Source organism: Egretta garzetta, unplaced genomic scaffold (genome assembly GCF_000687185.1).
Source record: "Egretta garzetta isolate BGI_Z169 unplaced genomic scaffold, ASM68718v1 scaffold655, whole genome shotgun sequence".
Taxonomy (NCBI): domain Eukaryota; kingdom Metazoa; phylum Chordata; class Aves; order Pelecaniformes; family Ardeidae; genus Egretta; species Egretta garzetta.
In genome coordinates this window covers 1,492,647-1,514,856 of record NW_009259716.1, presented here as the reverse complement: position 1 = coordinate 1,514,856, position 22,210 = coordinate 1,492,647, and the positions used below count along the sequence as shown (strand labels likewise).

General features: G+C 38.4%; 2 protein-coding genes across 2 annotated transcripts in view; one reads left to right on the top strand and one right to left on the bottom strand.

Moving 5' to 3' along the window:
* Positions 1-9,528, top strand: part of CLCC1 (chloride channel CLIC like 1) — a 15,520-nt gene extending 5,992 nt beyond the window's left edge. Inside the window, 7 exon segments of the mRNA XM_009639075.2 lie at positions 929-1,069; positions 2,159-2,252; positions 3,842-3,939; positions 4,022-4,168; positions 4,732-5,025; positions 5,594-5,840; positions 9,440-9,528. Of these exon segments, the coding sequence (XP_009637370.1) occupies positions 929-1,069; positions 2,159-2,252; positions 3,842-3,939; positions 4,022-4,168; positions 4,732-5,025; positions 5,594-5,821 (1,002 nt within the window). The 3' untranslated portion in view covers positions 5,822-5,840; positions 9,440-9,528.
* Positions 5,847-22,210, bottom strand: part of GPSM2 (G protein signaling modulator 2) — a 24,548-nt gene continuing 8,184 nt past the window's right edge. The window contains 14 exon segments of the mRNA XM_009639067.2: positions 5,847-7,728; positions 9,070-9,287; positions 9,422-9,584; positions 10,366-10,542; positions 12,551-12,621; positions 13,228-13,357; positions 13,772-13,850; positions 14,615-14,770; positions 15,818-15,933; positions 16,217-16,340; positions 16,866-17,008; positions 17,468-17,603; positions 18,689-18,761; positions 18,764-18,846. Of these exon segments, the coding sequence (XP_009637362.2) occupies positions 7,564-7,728; positions 9,070-9,287; positions 9,422-9,584; positions 10,366-10,542; positions 12,551-12,621; positions 13,228-13,357; positions 13,772-13,850; positions 14,615-14,770; positions 15,818-15,933; positions 16,217-16,340; positions 16,866-17,008; positions 17,468-17,603; positions 18,689-18,761; positions 18,764-18,846 (1,834 nt within the window). The 3' untranslated portion in view covers positions 5,847-7,563.

Here is a 22,210-nt window from a genome sequence, read left to right as displayed (position 1 = left end):
CTGTTGACCACTACCCGCTGGATGCGACCATCCAAACAATTCCTCATTTACCAGTCCACCCATCAAATCCATCTCTCTCTAATTTAGAGAGAATGATGTTGCAGGGGACCATGTCAAAGGCCTTACAGAAATCCAGATAGATGACATCCATAGCTCTTGCCTATAAGCTTTCAACCTGCTCGTGGCTATTCTTCAGAGACAGCTCTTCACACTCTATCTGTTTCTTGATGTAGAGGGCAACCCCACCGCCCCTACTTCCTTGCCTGTCCCTTCTGAACAGCCTGTAGCCATCGATAGCCACACTCCAGTCAGCTGAAGCTTATCCCGTCGGATAAGCTAAAGCTCTCAGAATAAATCTTTATAATTCAGAATATGCTAATGTTTTATGCTAACATGATCTCAAAAGTAGCCTGTCTAGTTTTGAGGGGATCCATGGAAGCCAAATGAAAAAAGCAACCTGTCGGAAGTGTAACCTTGTGGTAGACTCTAAAATGCTTTTCTGAAGTCTTGCTGCTGGTAGGCAGACTGTAACTTTGTCCCTTAGCCGAACTGCAGGAGTTGGCAGCAGTGGTTATGTGGTTCATACCAGGCACAAACTACTCAAGCACTGAATTACATCAATTTTGTAATTTTAAAGTATGGTCGGTAACATGATAAATATTGTAAGGAAGCAATAACTAAATATCACAAGAAAGAAATGAGCAACTGCAAGGTCAGGCTGTGATAGGAATGACTGCCAGTAGCACCGTGATGCTTTCCTGCCCTGTACTGCTGCAGATACACTGTGAAAGCAAGGAAAAAGTCTCTCAACTGTTCAGTGTAAATGGTGCTAGTAAAAATGAAAGTTGGAAGTTCCTTCATATGTATTGGCAGTAAGCTTGGAAAATTCTGAATCTGGATCGTAATTTTTTCCTGTTTTGTTTTTCAGATACTCTTGTGCTTAGTGTGCATTGTGACTGTAATAGCTACAGAGCTCTGGACACGTATTCATTGGCTTGTTCAGCTAAAACGCGTTTTATTAATAAGTTTTCTCATCAGTTTTGCATGGAACTGGCTTTACTTGTATAAGGTAAGTTGTTCTAAAATCTTTATGGCTTTTAGGCTTCAAATTTTACAGTTATGAGGGAGTCAATGTTACTTAGTTCCTTTAGTTAGCTTATATAAAACAATAATTGACCGCAAAATAAATAAAGGGATGAACGTTCTATTTTGCATGTTGACAGGTGGATTAGGCTTAGAGAAGAACAAAGGAAACCCTGTCAACATCTATCCTGCCACAAAGGTGCACAGTTCATAAAGCAGTAGAACTGGTTCACTGCATGGTCAAGGGAGACAATAAGCTCTGTCTAAAGCAGCTTGGTAGAAAAGTCTTAAGAAAATACATTGTGGGATTTTTTTCTTTCTAAGGGTTCCCTAGCTGAAACTGTAATTAACGTGATAGACCAGAGATAAATGCTTCATTACTGGTGACAAAGGAGCTGGTTGTACAATGGTATTGGTTTTAATGAGGAGGAATTTATGCTGCTAGGTCATAGCCCAGCCACAGAATCTCGACATTGGAATTTAACTGTGGCTTGTCAGACCCAGGAATAGCGGAGTGCCAGAGCATAGGATGGCCCTTGAACACGAGTGGACTGCCATGCAGAGGACTTAGATTGAGTCAGTGAAGAATATTGGTTGTTCCACAGATAATTTGACCTAATTTTTTCTATTTGATTATCAGTTGCAAACTGTAAGGCAAAATTTAATGAATACGGGTATTTGTTAATGGGAATTAATTAAAAAATAGAACAGAATGTCTTGATCTTTGAATTAGCAAATGCATGGCAGCTGTCTCTATTTTTAATCCAGAAACATTTGAAGGAAACAAGATGTCAGATTACTTTTGCCCTGAACTATGTCTTTGAATATTGAAGTTTGCTCTTTCAGTGAGTCAGACTCCATTTGGAGAATAACTCAAGAGGTAGCCATCATGGTACTTAAGAGTTTAACTCTGTTAAATTGTTTAGGTAGCAAACTTTTCTTAATATGGATTTACCCAGCTCATTATCCCAAACCTGCTAAAAGCCAACATCAGGTGCTGTGCTGCATGGATGCAGGTGTTCTGTTCAGCACTCCCTTGCTTTATGTTTTACAAGTAACTCTTACTCTCCCGCAGCTGGCCTTTGCACAGCATCAAGCAGAAATTGCGAAAATGGGGCAGTTTGATAACATCTGTTCTGAGAAGCTGGACTGGGGGGAAAGTCTAATTGGTAAATACTTGTTGCATTATTTTCTAATAGTTTTTAAGATCACAAAATACTCAGCAGTAGAATACAACAATACTTGGTAATTTCTTCATTGAGTAGTACATTGAATCTTCTATTGAGACCCCACCTGGAGCACTGTGTCCAGTTCTGGGCTCCCCAGTTCAAGAAGGATGAGGAACTCCTAGAGAGAGTCCAGAGGAAGGCTACAAAGATGATGAGGGGACCTGGAGCATCTCCCCTATGAGGAAAGGAGCTAGGCTTGTTTAACCTGGAGAAGACTGAGAGGGGGATCTCATAAATCCTTAGAAATATCTTAAGGGTGGATGTCAGGACGACGGAGCCAGACTCTTCTCAGTGGTGCCCAGCGCCAGGACAAGGGGCCATGGGCACAAACTGAAGCAGAAGAGGTTCCAGTTGAACGTGAGGAAGAACTTGTTGACTGTGAGGGTGCCCGAGTCCTGGCCCAGGCTGCCCAGGGGGGCTGTGGAGTCTCCTTCTCTGGAGATCTTCAACCCCCGCCTGGACACTGTCCTGTGCCCCCTCCTTTGGGTGAGCCTGCTTGAGCAGGGGGGTGGGACTGGGTGATCTCCCGAGGGCCCTGCCATTCTGGAATTCTTCAGCAATACATGATTTTATGGTTTTACCATTTTTCTAGTCCACAAGACTTCCTTTTCTAGGCCTTTGAAAGAGGGCTAATCACAAAACTGTGCTTAGAGCTACACGGTGTTTTTCCTTATAACTTACCCTCTGTTTCCCCAGCTCCCCTCCCCCAGCACCATTTAGTGCTGTTTATTGAAGATAGGAGGGCAGAATTCAAGAAAAAGTTGGGGTTTTTTTACCTTCCAGGCCTGCAAGTACAATGGAGTTCAGAAATTAGATCTGTAACTACTTCCTCTGGTGTTATTTTACAGAGAAAGCTAAATTTTTTTATTGGCTGTTTCTTGTTCTCCAATGCTATAGCAGGTAAATTAATGATGGCATCTCTTAGCGAGTGCTTCTTATGGTCTTCCCTTTAGAATTTATTGGCTGATTGCTCTGTGTCAAATTTCAATGGTGACTGCACTAAAATCAAACTGATGTCATAAATTACTTGTTTATAACTTAAAAGTTCACTTAAGGAGTAAGACTTTCTGCTTATAACTAAAATAGTCTCTTGAAATCTAGCTAGCAAAAATACATGTTTTTAATCTACATGCAGCCTGGCAGATGAGTATTAACAGTCAGAATTACTTCTGTTTCAGTAGCTGTGGACAAGATGTACTAGATAACACTTCCCACAGACAAGACTTATTTTTCTTCTCAGGCTTGTAGGGACTAACTTCATCTAATAAAGAGAACGTTCTTGACTAAACATGGGAAAACCTCAGCTTCTTCTCTTTCTTTCCAGCCTTCCCTCTCCTTCCTGCATCCCCATGACTGGATAAACTACACTACCAAGCTAATCTCAGGGTTTTAAAAATAAATCTGAGCTTTGAACCGTATCTAGAAGAGTTCGCTTCCATCTATGATTGAACTGCTACTTTCTGTATTACAACTGTGTCACAAAATATTTTTTTAACTATTTGGAAAATATGTCTCTGCTTTGACCACAGAATGGCTCAGAAGTAAATGGACATTTCAGGATGATCCCTGTCAGAAGTACTACGAAACTCTACTAGTAAATCCTGTTTTGCTGGTTCCACCAACAAAGGTATAGGCCAGGCCTAAAGAGATTGTTGATGTTTGTGTTTGCAGCTAGTGACAATGCTATTTTTCTGTTTGTGTTTTCCTAGGCACTGGCAATTACTTTCACCAACTTTGTAACTGAGCCTTTGAAGCACGTAGGACAAGGTATTGGTGAATTCATCAAAGCACTTATGAAGGAGATACCATTTATTCTGCAGGTTCCAGTGCTAATTATGATGGCTCTGGCTGTTCTGGTTTGTATATGTTTATCTTATATTTAAAAGCTCACTTTTATTTTTTATAGATTAAACTTATTTATATTTAGGTATTATTATCTATTATAGTATTTATTTCGTGTTTGTGCTACTGAACAGATTTCTTTAGCCCACATGAAATTCCCTACAAGGGCATCTTTTTCTTGACAAAAATCTTCATAGTATAGTCGCTTAGCAATTAAAATAAGTTTATATTTAAACTACATCCACGTGGGATGAAATAGCATTTCACTGCTTAAAATCTTAGAGACTGATAGTTTATTGCAGCTTAGTTCCCATTTCTTCTCTGTGTCATTACACAATGATGCATATAATTGGCATTTTGTACTCGAAAGCACCTTTAGTGTAGCACCGAGTATGAACTACATCCAGTCTGGCAGTTCCTGCAGTGTGGTCAGACTGCGGAAACCTTGGATTTTACTGTAGCTGTTCTGATCACCTGAGCTTTTCTTTCAGTGCTTTTCAGATATGTGACTTTCAATTCTGTGTGAAAACCATAGGCTGTAAATATTTGGTGTTTTGTTCTTCTTCCACCACTTTAGGCTTTCTGCTATGGTGCAGGATCATCAGTGCCTATGTTAAGATACTTAACATCTTTTCAGAAGAAAAGTCTTCCTCCACCTGACAGTCAACAGGAGAAAATAGACTTTGGGCAGTATGATGGGAGTAAATCAGATGGCTATTATTCGCAGAAGCTTCCTTACATTTATAGAGGACCTTACGATAGAGGAGATGCTCCTGTGAGGCCAGGAAATGCCAGCAGAAGTCCTGACATCATGCATAGAAGCAATGAGCCAGATACGCAAGTAGAAGAGTCTCACAAACCGGAACCTGGTGTATGTTAGTCCTGGTGCTCTTTGAGCTGAGATTAAATTGAGTAGATTTCAATGTCTGCTTAACCCAAATCTTGGGGAGAGAGGAGTTAAGGAAGTACCTGTTCCCCTAACAGTTTGGTAGAAGCAGCTTGGGCATGTTTTGTGCTGGAAAAATACTGTGCAGTGGCTAACTGTGGCAGGAACCTAGTGAATTAGAACTCTTTATAGTAAAGACTTAAGAGTACTGCTCTCTCAAAACAGAAGTTATTAGTGAATTAGAACTCTTTATAGTAAAGACTTAAATAACTTCTGTTTTGAGAGAGCAGTACTCTTGTCAGCCTGGGCAATAATGATTACCTGTAGAGGAAAGGCAGAGGGGGACAAAAACCAGTGCTGATTTTTCTGTAAACTATAGAAAATTAAAAAACAGACTTACACTCTAGACAGTACATGTAAATAAGCAGTTTCCCCAAGAGAAAAAAAAAAGTCATGCTTTGGGGGAGTTCTGCCCTGAGCTGAGATGCACCTGAAGCAATAGATGCCATCACTTTGGATTGCTTGATTAATAGCTTATTATTAATTTTTACAGAATAGATTGCACACTGAGTCTGAAGTTTGTAGACTAGAAACTATCGCAGCTGAAAACCTTGCTGAAGAACATGCCCATGAGCAGCAGAAACAGGAGCCAGGCAGAGCAGAGCGAGAGACTGGAGAAAATTGTGATCCTGGTAAAAACCTAGAAAGGAGAAGTTCTGCAACGGAACCATGTGAAGAAAAGAAAAAGAGCAGATCACGTGACTCAGGGGACAGTGACTAAGGACACCCCAAGATCGGCTGTAAGTTTTGTCTAATCTTTAGTTGTTAACATACTTGCTATTTCTGCTCTACTTCTCAAATGTAGAAAAGAGTATCAGCAAGCTGATGGGAACTCATCTTTGGTCAGAGCATTAGTAAGCATAGCTTTAAGGTGGGGTTTTAAAAACTGAGACTGAGTATATGTACTACTTCTGGAATTTGAAACAAATGTGTTAAGATAATACAACTTTAACAGGCCAAGAGAACAGGCTTGTGGGTGCTGCTGCTTGTTTGAAATCAAGTTTGTGTAATAAGTTTTGAGTAAACCCAGATATTCTGTGGTGGGAAAGCACTGCTACTGTGATCTAGCAAACATAAGCCTAACCAGGTAACTGTCGAACAGCCTGAAGAAAGTTGCTGATACTCATGTAATTCACAAAAGACTAATCGCAGCTCAACTAGAAGTCTCAGGACTACCTTTGGTTTATGTTCTTTAAAAAAATCACTCGTAAGTAGAATTGCTGCTTGTCAGCTCAGTTTTAGGACAGCTTGATGATTTTCTTCTGGTTCAATAATTTGCAGAGGAGTGAGAAGCTAATGATGTATCAGATGTTTTTTTAGGGCGATTCAAAGCTGAACAGGGAATAGGAAGCACTTAGCAAAAGTACTGAAGATCGGCCTTGTAAACTGACGGTAACACATGCTACCTTTGGTGTTAAAATCAGTGGTGTCTAACTCAAGATGCCTACCCTTAAAACAACATAGAGGCCTCAGGGTTCCCAAGAATTACCTCAGTACAGGTATTGTACCACAGGGAAGACTTAAGTTACAACTGTTGTTCCCAATAACTGCTCCAGCATAGCACACCCTTCTCAAGAGAAGGATAAGTAGTTGAGGTCAAGTACTAAGTAGCATACATACATTTACTGTTTGTAACATTTTAAATTCAATTACTGCAGGAATTACCCGACGTCCATGGTGGTTACCTACCACCCCTGTGATCCCCTGGTGCATGGACCACTACTGGTGATGGACATGTACCACACAGTCTATAGAACAGCATTGGTTGGCAGCTGTTACTTAAAGACAAGTATATCTTCCTAAAAAATTCTTGATTGTAAAACTGTACTGAGCAATACATGAAACACTTAACTAAATATTACCCAAAAACCCCAGCATGTTTTGAAAGAATCTTTTTGTATTAAACAGAATTAAAACTAGGGTTTGGTTATTTTTTTAAGTAAAAATGATTGCAGAAACAGAGTTTGGAAGACACAAAGACAGACTAAGTACTGAAGCTATTTATCTTTTTTTGTTTTTTAAATTTTTAAAAAAGTATAAAAGAAAACAGGACCTTTTCCCAGGGAGGTACAAATCGGGGGTGTGGGGGGATATCAAGTTTTCTTTAAAAAGAACATACAAATTTAGGTCTTACACTAGATGGAGACAGCAGTAGAATCCACACATCAGCAATGAGAATACCCTGACAGGGACAAAAAAAACCCCATATTAATGTTCACAGACTAGAGGCAGTGAAGAGGGAGATGCAGTAATCAGTATCTCAGATGCTGCTAAAAGCAGCTGCCAACTGCAAAGAGCAGCGGCAACTCTGGTCATGAGTGTGCTGCTGCTGCTATTTACAGAAAAGATTATTAGGGGACAAATCTACTAAATGCAGTCTTCTGTAAAAAGGCAAGTATGTTTTTCCAGAGAACAAAAATGATACCCAAGATGCTACTGTACAGTACATGCCTGTTTCGTTCTTCAGCTTGAATTTTGTCCCTTTATAGTTGAGGGTAAATGGACCCTTTGTTCATCCATTCTCTTAGCTTGTGATCGTAGAATCAGGCTGAAAAAATCCTCATCTGGCACAGTTGGTCCTTTTGCCGATGATGGAGGAGCACATCTTTGATCATCCAGTCTGGAACCCTACAGACAGACCAAGCAATAAAGCTGCATATTTACAGGAATATACATAATAATATAGGTGAAACAATACTAAATTACTACCATTTTCAGATTTAAAGGTATTACAAGGATTTAATTTGTAAGCTTTGTTTCAAGTTAAACTACTCAAATTAAGTTGTTAAGACTGCAAGTATAGCTAAAATGGTGACACCTGTCCACGTGTATCTGAAAATAAAACCCCCAATTTAGTTCTTGTTCATATTGCAGAATAAGACTCGCGTGTCCTTTGTACAGAAGAATTTTAGCATTAGTACATGGTATTTCTAGTCTCATAAAATAGAAAATATGTTTGTCTTCCCTTCCTTATACTTCAGAAAGGCATGGCTTTTCAGTGTTCACTACGAAGAGAGGACGGACCTTGGACAGAGTCATTTTTGAGACAAAAAGTCTCAAGAGTGAGCTATCCTTTTGTGCATCTGTTTAAAGCGGTAGCATCCACCAAGACTGAGAGGATTTCATTTTTCCATTCCTCTCTCAATAAGCATGGTCATTGTGTTACATTTGCTACATAAAGTGCACATGAAGAGACAAAATCTATCATATTACTCTCTACGTTCTTTGCTCAAGTCAAAGAAGTAAACAGACAAGCTGCTAAAACAGAACATGGTATTTCATCAGGTTGACGAACACTGTCATTGTAGACTCAATTCCAGGTGCTGCCTCCCACCCAAGCTAACATACTTACTTACCTTTGGAGAACTCAGTATCTGAATTTTGTATTTTGAGATGCTTATCAACCCACCAGGTAAAACACCAAGTCTTTTTAATCAAATTCTCTTTGGTCTAATTGGTATATATACCATGCTCTAACAGACACCTCACTTTGTGTTTTGCCATGAACTATTACTTAAACTTAACATAATTGGAATGATGATCACTATCAGCACTAAACCTTTGATACTGAATTCTTTCATTTGATAAGTTAGGATTCCTGGTATACCAGGTGCCCTCCTAAACGGTTTTTCTAAAAATCATTTTACATGCTCCTTTTAATAGCCTCACTTGTTTTCCTTCACCTTGTCAGCATTTGTTACTTTAGATGGTTAACATGGTATAAATACCAAAATTACACTTACTAGAGACTGGATAATCTGGGGGGAGAGGGATCAAAACAAAAAAAATAAATTGTGAAAAAAAAATTCCTACTTTTTTGTTCTCTGTGTTCTTCATTATCTGCCAAATCAATTTGTATCTTAAAATACATGATAAACGTAGTGGCTTACTTGAAGAAACTAAATAGCAGGATGCACAAATCAAATCCCCAAAGACTCAGAATCTGAAGATTTTTGTAAAAAAACTTGCCTGGCATTTTATCAATATATCAAAGAAGTCATCATCCAGTTCTCTGTTGTTACTTGCCATGAGGTGACCCAGAACTGACTGACTGTTGTGTTGATTAAGACGAAGTCCAGGTAGGTTACTAAAGCTAGCGCGTTGGTCATCTAGCCGGCGGCTCTGTGAGCTAGCAAGTAGGTCTAGAAATTCATCTGTGTGGGGTGAGACTAAAGAAGTAGAAAAGGCTGGGAAGGAAGAAAACAAGTTAGCCTCAAAACAAGGTCTTTTCCATTGTAAGTATTGCATGCAAATACATTTCTAAAGTAGTATTTGGCAGGAACTGAAGTCAGATACCGATTTTTACTTTTAAAAAAATTACATTTTCTCATTGTCTTAGGTGGAGTAGAAGATGTGGCCACTGAAGCAGCTGAGAATCTGTTCTTCTCCTGAAAGTAGCATCTCTGATCATCCATCCTGTTACTCTGGAATCGACTCAGCAGATCAAAGAACCCTTCATCTGCCATTGTCTCTCGACTGTTTTTCTGAAGAGGAGAGAAGAGTTAGGGGTATTTTGAACTGAAGAGTACCTAAAACTAGGACAACTGCATCACAGTTTCAATCCAGTAATATGCTTGCTATTTGCGTATCTAAAATCCATTAAATGAATTTTTTTAGTCATCCGTTTCTATACACAGAGATTTATCATAAGAGGAAATGCTAATAATATGGCAAGCATTTCTGGAAGGTAAAAAATATTAGAAACTTTCATTCTCTGAAATGGAAAGAAACAGTACTCTGATCAGTACAACTGGAGTTACTGCTCCTCAGCCATGAATCCACCAAAGCCCCAAATGCCCATTGAAGAAGAAAACAAGAGCAGCAATGAACCGTTTCCATTGTCTCCCTCAGGTCTATGGTGTCATCTATATCAAGTGTTCTTTTATTTTTACCTGACTTCTGACAAGAGTGCAATAACCTAAAAAATATGTCAAAAATATCTCCCACTGTCTGAATGAAAAAAAATGGATTTTTTTTTTAAGTTTGGAGAAGCAGGGTCTAGAAGAGACTAGAAATAAAATATATGTGCAAAGCTGTCACTTTAGAAAATCCACCAGGAAAAAAATGTTCCAATAGTAGGAAAAGCTTAGAGCCAGCACCACCCAATGGGACAGCTGTAGAATGGTAGATCCTGCATCGTTTTACAGAGCCACAGTGTTTGAATCAAGTAAAACTGAAATGGACAGTTGCAGGAACGGGTTTTCCATAATTTTGATGAGACGAAGATTAGTAAAGGCTATGATCTCCACAGCTCGCCAAACCTACCCTCTGAGAGTTTGGAAGTCGATGATCAATAGAATTACTGGCATCCTGCAAAACTTTGGAAGCGGTGCCGTTTTTGTACTTTTTGCCTTTTAGTCGATTTACAAAATGCAGTTTTGCTGAAGGTTTGGCAACCAGTGGTTTCTGTTTAGCAAGAATCTCACTGTTCCAGTTCTGAACCTAAGAAAACAAGAGTCATGAAATTAAGCCTTCTGATTTTAAGTTACCTATACTTTTACCTCTTATTTGCTGCTGCTTTTCCTCCGCAAAATGAAGCAGCTTTGCATTATTTCATTTATCTAACCACAAGTATGTGAAAACCTAGGCGTTCATTCTGTTACTTGACATGTAATTTTTGAGCTCTTGCTACCGGAAGCAGGTTAGTACTGTTACCGATCAGTCTTACAGCTGAACTGTAGTGTGACGCACGATTGATTAAAATATGGTCAAACAGTACATTTAAGCAAACACACTGAAGTTTCCCGAATGCAAGAAATGTAGTTAATGTGAATGCTAGAACACAGACACAGCTGGCATTTCCAACCTGACATAATTGGAAAGAAGACAAAAAAAGAAAACAAAAATCTGTAGTTTTACCGAAGGGTTAGAGCTTTCTATGAAGTCCTTGATACACACAAAATTCCCAGAAAATATTGAAAAGGAAGAGGGGGAAGAATGCCAGCACGGGAGCAAACAGGAATAACCATCTCATTTCACTGAAGAACAGAATGGATAGCTTTACCAACGTGACCGATTTTCCCCAATTTCTCTTCTAAACTAACAGAATTTTCCACAAAATTGACAGCTTTATCTACAACTGACAAACTCTTATAGTGACTGAGTAAAACCACATTTTTTTTCCTCGACTCAAATTGCAAACAGTCACCAATCTTGCAGCGACACTGCCTACCCAGATGGATTGCCTTTCAAAGGCTTATTTACGATCAGCACACAGATTCCAGCTCTGAGAAGATGGCATCCTGTACAATCAAACCATAATGCTGCTGTCATATGTTGTACTATATATCAAAGACATTTATGGGATGAATTTTCAGAGCATACTCAATGACTATCTTGAAACAAAAGCCCTCTGTAAGAGCTAAGCTGCAATACTAGCTTAATACTTTATTACAAAATCCACATGAAACATTTTAGTATATTTAGGGCACAGACTATGTATTTTTAAAAGGTACCACAGATAAACAGATTTAGGGCGTAAGAAAATACAGCTGATACTGGCCAAAAGCTTCAAGGTTCCCTGCAGAGAAATCACCCTGGACTAAGCCCAAGGTCTTTTCAAATCAGTACACAAAGAGGCTCTTGAGCATCGGTACTGACTTCAGCTGTACCAACTGTCCAGGCGTAATCTTCGAGATTTGATTTCTTATTTGATAAACGTGATGGCAGGCTTTGCATCACTTGAAGAGATGGGAATTAGCTATCCCAGTATGGAGGGAAAAATAGCAATTTCAGGCTGCCACTGGAGTAATTTTTGTAGAACTACCAGCCCACCGTTTACAGGCAGAATTTGAAAAAGTCTCTCAAAGACTAGTACAAGGATCTTAATCAGGAACTCCCAGCTCCAAGAGATTTCTCTGAGCTTGGGGGGGCAGTTACTTTACCTATCTATCTGTGACTCAGTTTTAGCATTTCAGAAATAGCATCCTTGCTCAAAATGGACGTTGAAACTCCTGATGGCTTGCAAGCTGGTTGAAATCCCAAAGTGAAAAACACATGTATTTTAAGTGCCTATAAAATGACTGTAACCAAAGAAAAAAAGTGTTCAGAACAGCTGAGCTAAAGCTTGGGAATTTTACTCGGAATCACTTCCACACTGCACCCTCAAACCACTTTTAAAGAGGAGATGAAAGGCACTCCTTCGACACACACTACAGAACCCCATTCTTTCTTATTTGTGAGGGGAATAAAGCAAGCTTTCCACAAGCCGCTGCAACCATTATATATGACAGAAGTATTATTTGTTAGAATTGTTAGAGCTGCTTTTACCTAACTCTTAAGATCAACTAAATTAAAAAGGGATGCAAATGACACATTAACATTTTGCTAAGTTCTTTCAAAGGTGTTAAGTATAAAACTCCTAACTGTTCATAACTGTTGAAGTTAAAAACCCTTAGAAACATCTCCTTGCAATCTCACCAGCAGAACAGAAAGAAGGAAAAGTGCCAACCTTTTCTGGTGTTAATTTCATAAGTTCCATGTTCTCCATACTGTGGCGGCGTCCTACTCTTGGTCTGGTACCTTCAAGGAAGAATCAAGTTCATCTTTTTATCATTAAGATTTATGGTGTCACCTTCACAGTTGTGCCTGTACGCATCTAAGGTCCAAGGTACAGCAATCGAGTTCCAAAACGGTGCAGTTGAATATATTAGCAGAGAATAAATAACCACTAGTATAAGCAGCCTTCAAAACCACACCAATGTAAGCTACACAAGTTGCTTTCACGGGACACAAGGGAAGGACCATGGATCTTTGAGCAAAGGAACATCAAATGAACTGGGTTCTACTATATAACCCCCCGTGTCGCTAAGATGGTAGGAAAAAAAAAAAAAAGGAGACACATAATTTGGCAGCAAATAGATAAATCTCCCTCATTTAAAAAAAAAAAAAAAGGAACAATTAGAAACATCATGTGAAGAAACTAAGCAGTAACCTGTGATTCACAGTGTAAATCCTCTAGAAAAGGAGGAGCTAAAGAGGTCCAACACTGCAAAGAACCCTTTTTTGCTGGTGGGGAAAAAACGACCAACCCATGCATACTCAACCATCTATAGTCAGAAAACAATGCAAACAACAGATTATTTTTGAAGTTCACTGTTAGAACATACTGCAGAAACAGGCACATACCATTCAAACTGTTATCTACCACATGGCTTTCTGACAACATGGAGTTGTTTGTGCTGTAGCTTAATCCAAGAACCATTTGAAGATCTGAGAGATTAAGTCTAGCAGTGAGTTCTCCACTTCTATCTCCTACCTGCAACCAAATAAAATGAGCAGTTCTATTGCTGTAACAAACAATACACATAGGCAAATATAAAGCAAACCTTGTCCCCTAGATTTCTGGGAAAAAAAGGCTGAAAAAAGTTTCCCTGGTTGAAAACTGAGAATCCTATTTTTAACGAAGTATGTATAAACTAAAAGGTACACAACAAAGCCTACAATAACCTCTGCTAGGCTATTAACTTGAATTCCATGCTGGTGTTATCAGAGGTGGCACAAGAACTAAGGAGTTAGTTGCAGTGAGACATGGCAGAAGTAATTTGCAATCAGCTATCACTCAAAATCCATTCCAGTATTCAAAATTACATGCATGGAGACACCTCCATGAATCACTGCGTAAGCGAGAGCAAAAACCCACCAGCCAACATACGCAGAGTGAAAATCCTACCTCTCTTGAAATCTCCAAGTGCCTTTCTGCAAAATGCATAGCTTGGTCATGATTTCCCAGAGCACTTCCTTCACAAATTCTGAAAATAATAAACCCATTTTCAATTATACCTTTACTCGCTGAACACTAGGGGTCAGGTTTTCATAATATTTCCACAATAAGATCGCTTTGCCAAGAAAAAGGCTATCATCAGAAACCATTCCAACACCAACACACTAAGTATTGCATTTAGAGGAGTGTCATCCGGGTATAACCAGGAATATAAGCAAATCTAATCAAGTTTTTAATTTTTAAGTTCACGGAACATTTTTTAACATACTTTGCTCTTCCTCAGATTGCATGCCTTATTATGCTTTGTATATTCTGCTTATTGAGTTAGAAGTAGCATATTTAAAATTGTAAAAAACTTTAGTTGTACCCAACATTATAAAAAAGGCCTCAGAAAGCACAATAAAACACGCATTACTTGCTACTGTATTATTCTCCTTTCCCCATCCCTTCCCATCTTAATTTATGGAAAAGTAGATGTATTCTTGTGAAGGCATGCAAAATTATTATAATGAAGTCATGAAAAAAAGAGGTTTTCTTTTCCTTAATTTACAAAGAAGATGCTGACAGAAGAAGATACAGACAGTCATTCATCAGTTCCTCTTTCATCTCAGACTTACTAGCTGCAGTACTTTCATGGGTAATTTTTTTCCCCCATATGAAAAGTGGAGCCCAGCATTGCAGGGAATTCACATTAATTCAGCTGTCATGTACAGAACAATGACAGCGGAGTTGGAGGTTATAGGATTTGGTTTAAGTGTCATACATACATTAAAAAAATCTCTTGGGGCTTACTTATCATTTAATTCCTGAGCAATCACAAGGTGTTTCAAATGATAATCAATTGCTTTTTCATAGTCTTGAAGCAAAGTGTATGTGTTCCCCAGGCTGTAGCAGGCCTGTGCTTCCACAGCTCTGTCCTTAAGCTGTCGAGCCAGCTGTAACGTCTTCCTGAAAGAAAGGGTTAGTCACTGCAAACATCACCATAAGGAAGCGTTCTTAAAAGCGTACTTGCGCAACCAGAAGTTAGTTATACAAATTAAACAAACTAGGACACCAGGCTGGCAAATTCGCTGCTAATAAACTACTGTCTTGCAAACTCTTACAGGATTTTAAGTGTCTGTCTACCACTCATTCCCCTCCACTGCAACCTATTTCCATTTACTTTATTTGACAGCAGACTGATCCCTCAAACAGCACCTTCTAGTTTTAATTTATTGCTTTATCAATAATTTATAGTGGTTTTCCTGATGATATGCACTTGAAACAATTTAGTACCAGCACTAGAATAAATACTGTATATTCTCCATCAACATGAGCAAGACAGACCTGTAACCACCAAGCCAGCCTGCCCTTGCTGGGTAAGAAGAATTTGAGTGCTAAGAGGAATCTGCTCAGTACTGAGGCTTTTTTTCCCTTTTCAAAAAGAATGGGTAAGCTCTGGAATCCATGCAGATACTAGTAACACCTACACTGTATCTTTGGCGAGCTTGTATTTTCCCAGGTTACAGCAGCAACTGCTTAGTGGTGCAGAGATGAAGAAAAAAAGTTGATTGAAAAGACAGACAAAATACGTAAAATCATGCTGACGTGCACCACGTGTCTCAGCTAGTGAGGATACCCGAGACAGCCGCACATCGCAGGTATATTCAAGTTACTCAGATCATTCGAGAACTTGCTAAGAGCTAAGGCAGTAATGGCTTGGTTCTAGAATAAAGGGGAATAAATGCGTATGAACAGTAAGATGTGTACAGCGCTGAGAAGAATCTATTTAAAGTAGCAAAAAAGTTAAAAAGAGATATTAACGCTGCCCCTCCCTCAAAAGAACTGGAATAGTTAAACAACTAGGGAAAAATGGCATTTTTGCTAAACAAATGCAGCTCTTTTCTAAGTATATTTTGAAGAGAAGGCTATTCTACAGTGAGCTAAAGTACCAGGCACAACAGAAGTGAACTATACGGGAAGAGTATAAATTGTATTTATAAGCAGTCAACTAACTTGTAGTATTCAGAAGCGGTTTCAAATTCACCCAGGAATATGTAGGCATTTCCAAGATTGCTGTACGCTCTTCTTTCCGCTGATCTATCACCAAATTCTTTTGCAATTAGGAGACGCTTAAAAATGTGAAATAATTGCATTATTTACTCAATTTTGTACTTTGTAACATATATTTCCATACAGAAATGCTTGCTCATGGTTTTTCTGCTGTACATCTACATCTGTTCTTTCGGCCAACAACGCTCAAAAAGAACAGCCAAACTTGAAGCTGTGCCATTAAGATTCAAGACTCGCATTAAAAAGCTTGCAACAAGATCCAACACAATACATGTACTTAAGATGAGAAGCAACCGGTGATACTTTGCTAGAGCAGAATTCCTTACTAGGACATTGTTGTACCTGTTCGTGGGCCAAAACTGCACTCCTGAAGTTGCCCAGAAGATAGTGTGTGTTTCCCAGATTTCCGAAGGCACGTCCTTGTGCTGCTCTATCACCCAGCTCTGTTACTATTGTCAGGTTTTCCCTGGTTTCGGGGAAGTGAGAAAGGGAAGAATAGTGACTTTAAGAGGTTTTTTTTCACTTTTAAATAATAATTTAAAAAAATCTTTCCATTTATATAAAGGCAAAAGGTAGAGGTATTCTACTTTGGCCTATTTTAATGGCCTTTATGCAACCATGAATCTCCCACTGAGTAGGAAACATTTCCTGTGAGATACCAAACTTAACTGCATTCTTACTTAAGCTGATGTGCTTGCTTCTAGTTCTAGAGCTACATTACATACAAGCATCCTCCGGTCCTGTTGTTGTCTCAGTCTGGTTTGAAGAGTACTACTGGATTCTAGCGTAAGGGAAGGACTTGGCAGGTAATAAAAGGTACACTAAAAATGAGGGCATAACAAAAAAAATAGTGCACTCTCCAGTTTAAAAGGGAAAAAATTCACAGGTACCACTGTTCTGAATAGAAGTGTGCCACCACAAATCTCCCAATACTCTTACAGCCTAGATAACCACATCCTCTCAGTCCACAACATTTAAAGCTACTACTTACTCATAATAATTTGCAGCTTTTTGTAAAGCATTTTTTACATCATCTGGAAGTTCCCCTGGATCATGAGTCCCAGCACTAGCTACATTTTTCCCTTTAGAGTGATATACATTTCCCAGATTATACAGTGCTCTGGCTTCTCCAACCTAACCAAAAGTAAAATAAGGCATTAAAATTTTATGCTTCAAAGTCTTGTGTCACAACAACTATTAGTACAATCCACAGTTGGGAAAAAAATTTTGTTACCCAGTTGTCAACACATGCTCTGCCCACTCTGAACATGTTATCACCCACCCACCCACTCAAATTGTTTTGCATACTACTTCCTTTTGAGGTGCAAGATACATAATAATTCTGAAGACCAATTATCATTAAAAATTAAATTTTAAAAACCCCTAACCCACACAACAGGGTAGTATTTATTAATCTGGATCTGCAGTCTTCCAGGTGCAAACAACTCTCTCACAACTATCTTACTGTCTAGAAGAAATAATCAAATATTCAGTATTTACTTCCCTCTGGAAGTTGGCACACTCATTACCCGTACAACAGGGTTCAGTAATATGTATTACCAGTTTAATTCCAGATTCCTAAGTAATTCTTACCTTATCATTAAGTTCTCTGGAAATATCCAGATGTCTCTGACAACAAACAATGGCTTCTTCGAAATTCCCAAGTACCTTTAAGGTGTTGCCCAGATTCCCACTAGCTTTAGCTTCTCCCAGTAGATCTCCAATTGTCCTAAAATTGCAGAAATAAAGCACCAAGTAAACAGCGTGTAATTTGAAACCAAGCAGATGATCAAGGTGTGGTAGACAATCGGAAGAATTTATGAAAGCAGATTACAACCACATAAATGCATATGTATTCATTTTATATCTAAAATGTACTCAGATAAACATTGTTCAATCTGTGGTTACAGACATTTAATTTTGTTGGTGCTGTTTGTACAACTGCTAGTATTCATGGTATTGATCAGCTACTTAGTATTAAAAAAAACCCCAAACACCAAACCAAAAAACCTCACTTCTTTTAGGAAGAGAATGAAGAGAAAATTCTTAATGATTATGTAGAAAGACAGTCCCAGCATTAGACAGAGAGGTTTAACCGTTTCTGCATTTTACTTGACTATCATAGTTCTGTATTATTAACAAGACATACTGCTCTCCCAGAAAGCTCGGAGGTAACACCACATGTCTAGATTCTAAACGAGACTATGGCAAATGACCACCACTGAACCACTCAGACTGTGATACTTGGGGAATAACACAACAAAACAAGTTTCCACAAGATTACAGCACTTGGGCAGGTTAAAGCAGGGTGAATAGACACGTGCCTAAACTGAGGTTAAATACATTAGGTGCCTCTGTCTTTTATTGGATCTATACCCACTCATTAAAAGTCAGATGCATAAATAGCATATGAAATGCATAGGGGTTTTAGATTTCACAATATTGTGAGTTTCGCAGCGAGAAACATGAATGAGTTCTGTCTAGTTAACAGGAGAGACAGCTTAACATTCTGGAGAACCAGAAAGACTGAGTTTTAGAAACAGGAAAGGGTAAAGAAAGGGTGGATTTAAAGAAGCCAGTTAATTACCCGCAAACCTGTTGAGGCCTCAGTACTAAGATTATGGCGCTAGACCAAGTATTTGCTCACAGGTTAAAGGGCAATCAAGCTACCTGCCAGACCCCTCTGCCATCACCACATTCACTCATTATCCGGTATTAATAGCAGGGTTTGGTAGGAAAATGAACAGTCAACTGCTCGTCTCTACAAGAATGGGATGAGACAGAGAACACGGTTAAAGAAAGACTCAAGTTTACCTTGCAAGAGTTAAATCATGGTGATGGTATTCCAAGGCCTTTGCATATTCATGCAAGTAGAAATAGGCATTGCAAAGAAAGATACCCCAGCTCGGCAATCTCCTGCTTTACACAGGCGCTCACCTTCCAGAGCCAGCTCTAGGCAGGAAGCCTCCATCCTGCACAATTTAAGTAAAAAGAGGAACAGTCACTAAATGTAGCACATTGTCCAATAACCCCAGTTCTGAGGAGGCTATTTTACTCAGAGGGTCTCTGTTTAGGACAGGAAGTCAGCACCACAGTGCAAGCGATGAGCTTGGTACTCGAATTATCACAGACACTAGCGCTGAAATGGAAATCGCAACTTCAACAGTGATGAGCAAACATGACATTAGAACAAACAGCTTCAACTTTTTTCTCTCTTTCTTTCTTTTTATGTCTTGGGGAGGAAATCCAAACACTGCTTTGTCCGTATATAGCACATATAGGATTCAAAAATGCAAAGTTTTCACCATCTAGATCATTTCAGAGAAGTGACCTAAAAATCAAGCTATTCTTGGCAAATACTGATTTTGACAAACGTAAGCACTTTTATTTTTAGGTTGATACCATAGTTACCTGCAAAATGTCTTATGGAAAAAAATACTAAAATTCAAATATTTCTGTGTATCAAAGACCATGCATATTTTTCCCAAACCTGTTTCCTATGGAATTCAGTGCTCCTTGGCACTTCACCATTTCCTATAGTGGCACTGCTATGAGAATTCCGAGTGTAAAGAGAAAAAGCTCTAAATTGAATTAACAACAAAATGTCAATTCAGGTTACTTAACTGAGATGCCATCGTTCCAGAAGCCACTGTAATTTTTATTATTATTATGAGAGCATAATTGTGTAATTATACAGGTACAAATACTGCAAGCAGCAAAGAAGATACTCATGAATGAATTTATAGCTGGATTTGCAGATTACATTTGGAACAATGAACAAAGAAGCTGTTAGAGAACTGCAGCTGCCAAAACCCATTCATATGTATTTTTTCTACTGTGAATTCAGGTGCACAAAAGGTAACATTTTAGTAAGTTTAACATTCAAACACTTCCTACTTTCCAGTTCAGAGATGGGAGGGAGGGAGGGAGGGGAAAGGAGAATGAGAAGGAAGACGACTTCAGGGTCTAAGTCTTCAACCAATATGGTTCTCTAGTTTTTTCAAGATACATGCATTTTAAAAAGCTCACAAAACCACTATCATTCTAGTTTTTAAAGATTTTTTAAAAAAGAAAACTCAGTAAGAGACATTCTGTAAGTGTTTAAAAAGCATGTGCTAATACTGCCAAAAAGCGGACATCAACTTCGCAAATTTGTATATTGTTTCGAATTTTTCTTCAAGATGGATTACACAGTAAGTACAAGGGCTTGCACTTCAGACCATTTTATGTCATTAAAGATATCTTCGTTACATCACCATTTGATATTTACCTGGTTTTAAGAATAAACCCTTTAGAAATCTATTCCTAAACCACTGCCCTTCACATGCACAGATCAGTAATAGCAACAATCAAATATTTGCTGTTCCAAAAGTTATTTTAATGGCAGAAAACAGCTGTTTTGACAAGACATAGTCATGAAGTATTTAACATACCTGCAATGTTTACATTTCTTCATTTTTCTAAATTGGGAAAAAATAGGTTATACAACATTCTACTCAAATCTGAGCAAGAAAGAAATATATTTGAAAAATCCAATGACTTTCAAGGGAACTAGAAGAATTTGGATCATAAATAAAATAAGCTACCAACACAAAACAGTACCGTACCTGCTGGTCTTCGACATTCCACAACTTAAGCACAACGAGATAACAGACATATTTAACTTTGGCAATTAAAAATACTGTATGCTTGGTAGTTGGTAAAGATGCAGACAGCAAATGATAACTCAGGCACGAAGTTCTTCCCAGGCCCAACTTCTCAGGCTGGATATCCATAACACATGCAGTATTTTTAGGTGTGGAAACTCTTCTCAGAGAAGTTAAAGCATTCCTATTTGCTAGAACACACAGCCTGGTTTTTATCACATTGTGCATGTGTTGATTGTAAGACAGAAAAAGGCAGAAATGATTAAGTACAGTTAAGTACAGGCAGAAATGATTACACCATCAGCAACTGAAGGTTTAAGACTTAAAACACTTCATTAGGTAATCTTAATCCTATCCAAAGAGGTTCTCTCCGGGCACCTCATGTTAACTGACATGTCCAATTAAAATGACGGCTAGGAAATATGGTGCTCCTTAGTGCAAAGATTTAGACCATTACACAATGTCATTCATTTCTTCAGATTTTTAGCTTGAATGGCTAAAAAGGGTAGAGCTTTCAGTAAAAGTTATAGGTCATAGTCATAGTCAAAATGCTATACTGGACTCCAGTTTCATAAGGGAATTTATCCCATTAAAAAAAAAAAAAAAAGTTTTTATTTGCAACTGTGATGCCTCAGCCACCTCGTATATGAAGAACAGACACAGTTTAAAGAGGCAAAAAGACAGTATCAGAGAATGCTATGGACCGGTAATATTCTTGATATACTGCCTTCAATTAATTTCACACTATGCCAAAGGCTGCCAAATGCCAAGGCAGCACCACCATTTCATCAAGGAACTTCAAATGTAATCTTTCGACTTTGCAATCCCAGACTTAATATAACTTATAAAAATGAAAGGTTTGGGTTTTTTCATACAGAACGTAAATAACTATGAGGCTAAGGCTTATAGCCAGGCTGATGCAAATCAGCTGTTATTACATAGTGTTTTAATTCGACCAGAATTACAGGAAGTAAATGAGAATGGGAATTAGTAACTCTCTAAGTAAAAAAGAACCCAAAATTTAGCGGTACTCGAGTGCAACTCTAGAAAGGTTGTGTTAACAGGTTGCTAGAATCTGTAGAGCAAATTAAAGCTATAATTCCATTTGGATTCCATTTGGATCCATTCTTACTGACCTTCTACAATTTTAAAGTCTAAATAAGCTATAAAAAAGACTAGAGAAAATGAAATATTTATTTCCACAGTTGCCTGTATGCGGTATTAATACTTTATTCACATTACATAAGAGCTATGAGATCAGTTATTTTAGAAGTTTGCTGGGCTTATCCATAAAGTGTCAAAACTGGACTCAGAGAAAGTTTGGGTTTAGTTTGGTTCCCGCCCCCATTACTTAAAGGACTGTTATGAAAATTAACACAACTGGGTTTGGGGTTGTTTGTTTGTTTGTTTGTTTTTTTAAAAGAGATTTACTAGGTGTTCAAAAGAACAAAGTCCAAAAAAGGAAAAAACCCATCACCTCTTAGGAATGTTTTAACCGTCACTACTGATGGCTAAATAGCACGGCAGCAGGCTGGGCAGGGCTAGGTTATCAATGTTTTAGGAAGTCATTAAATAGTTACAAGGAGAATATGAAATTACTTTCTCTGTTCCCAGGGCTGAACTGAATTATTTATTCAACACTCGATGGCTAAACAAAAGACACATTGACTCCCCAGAGATGAGAATAGAA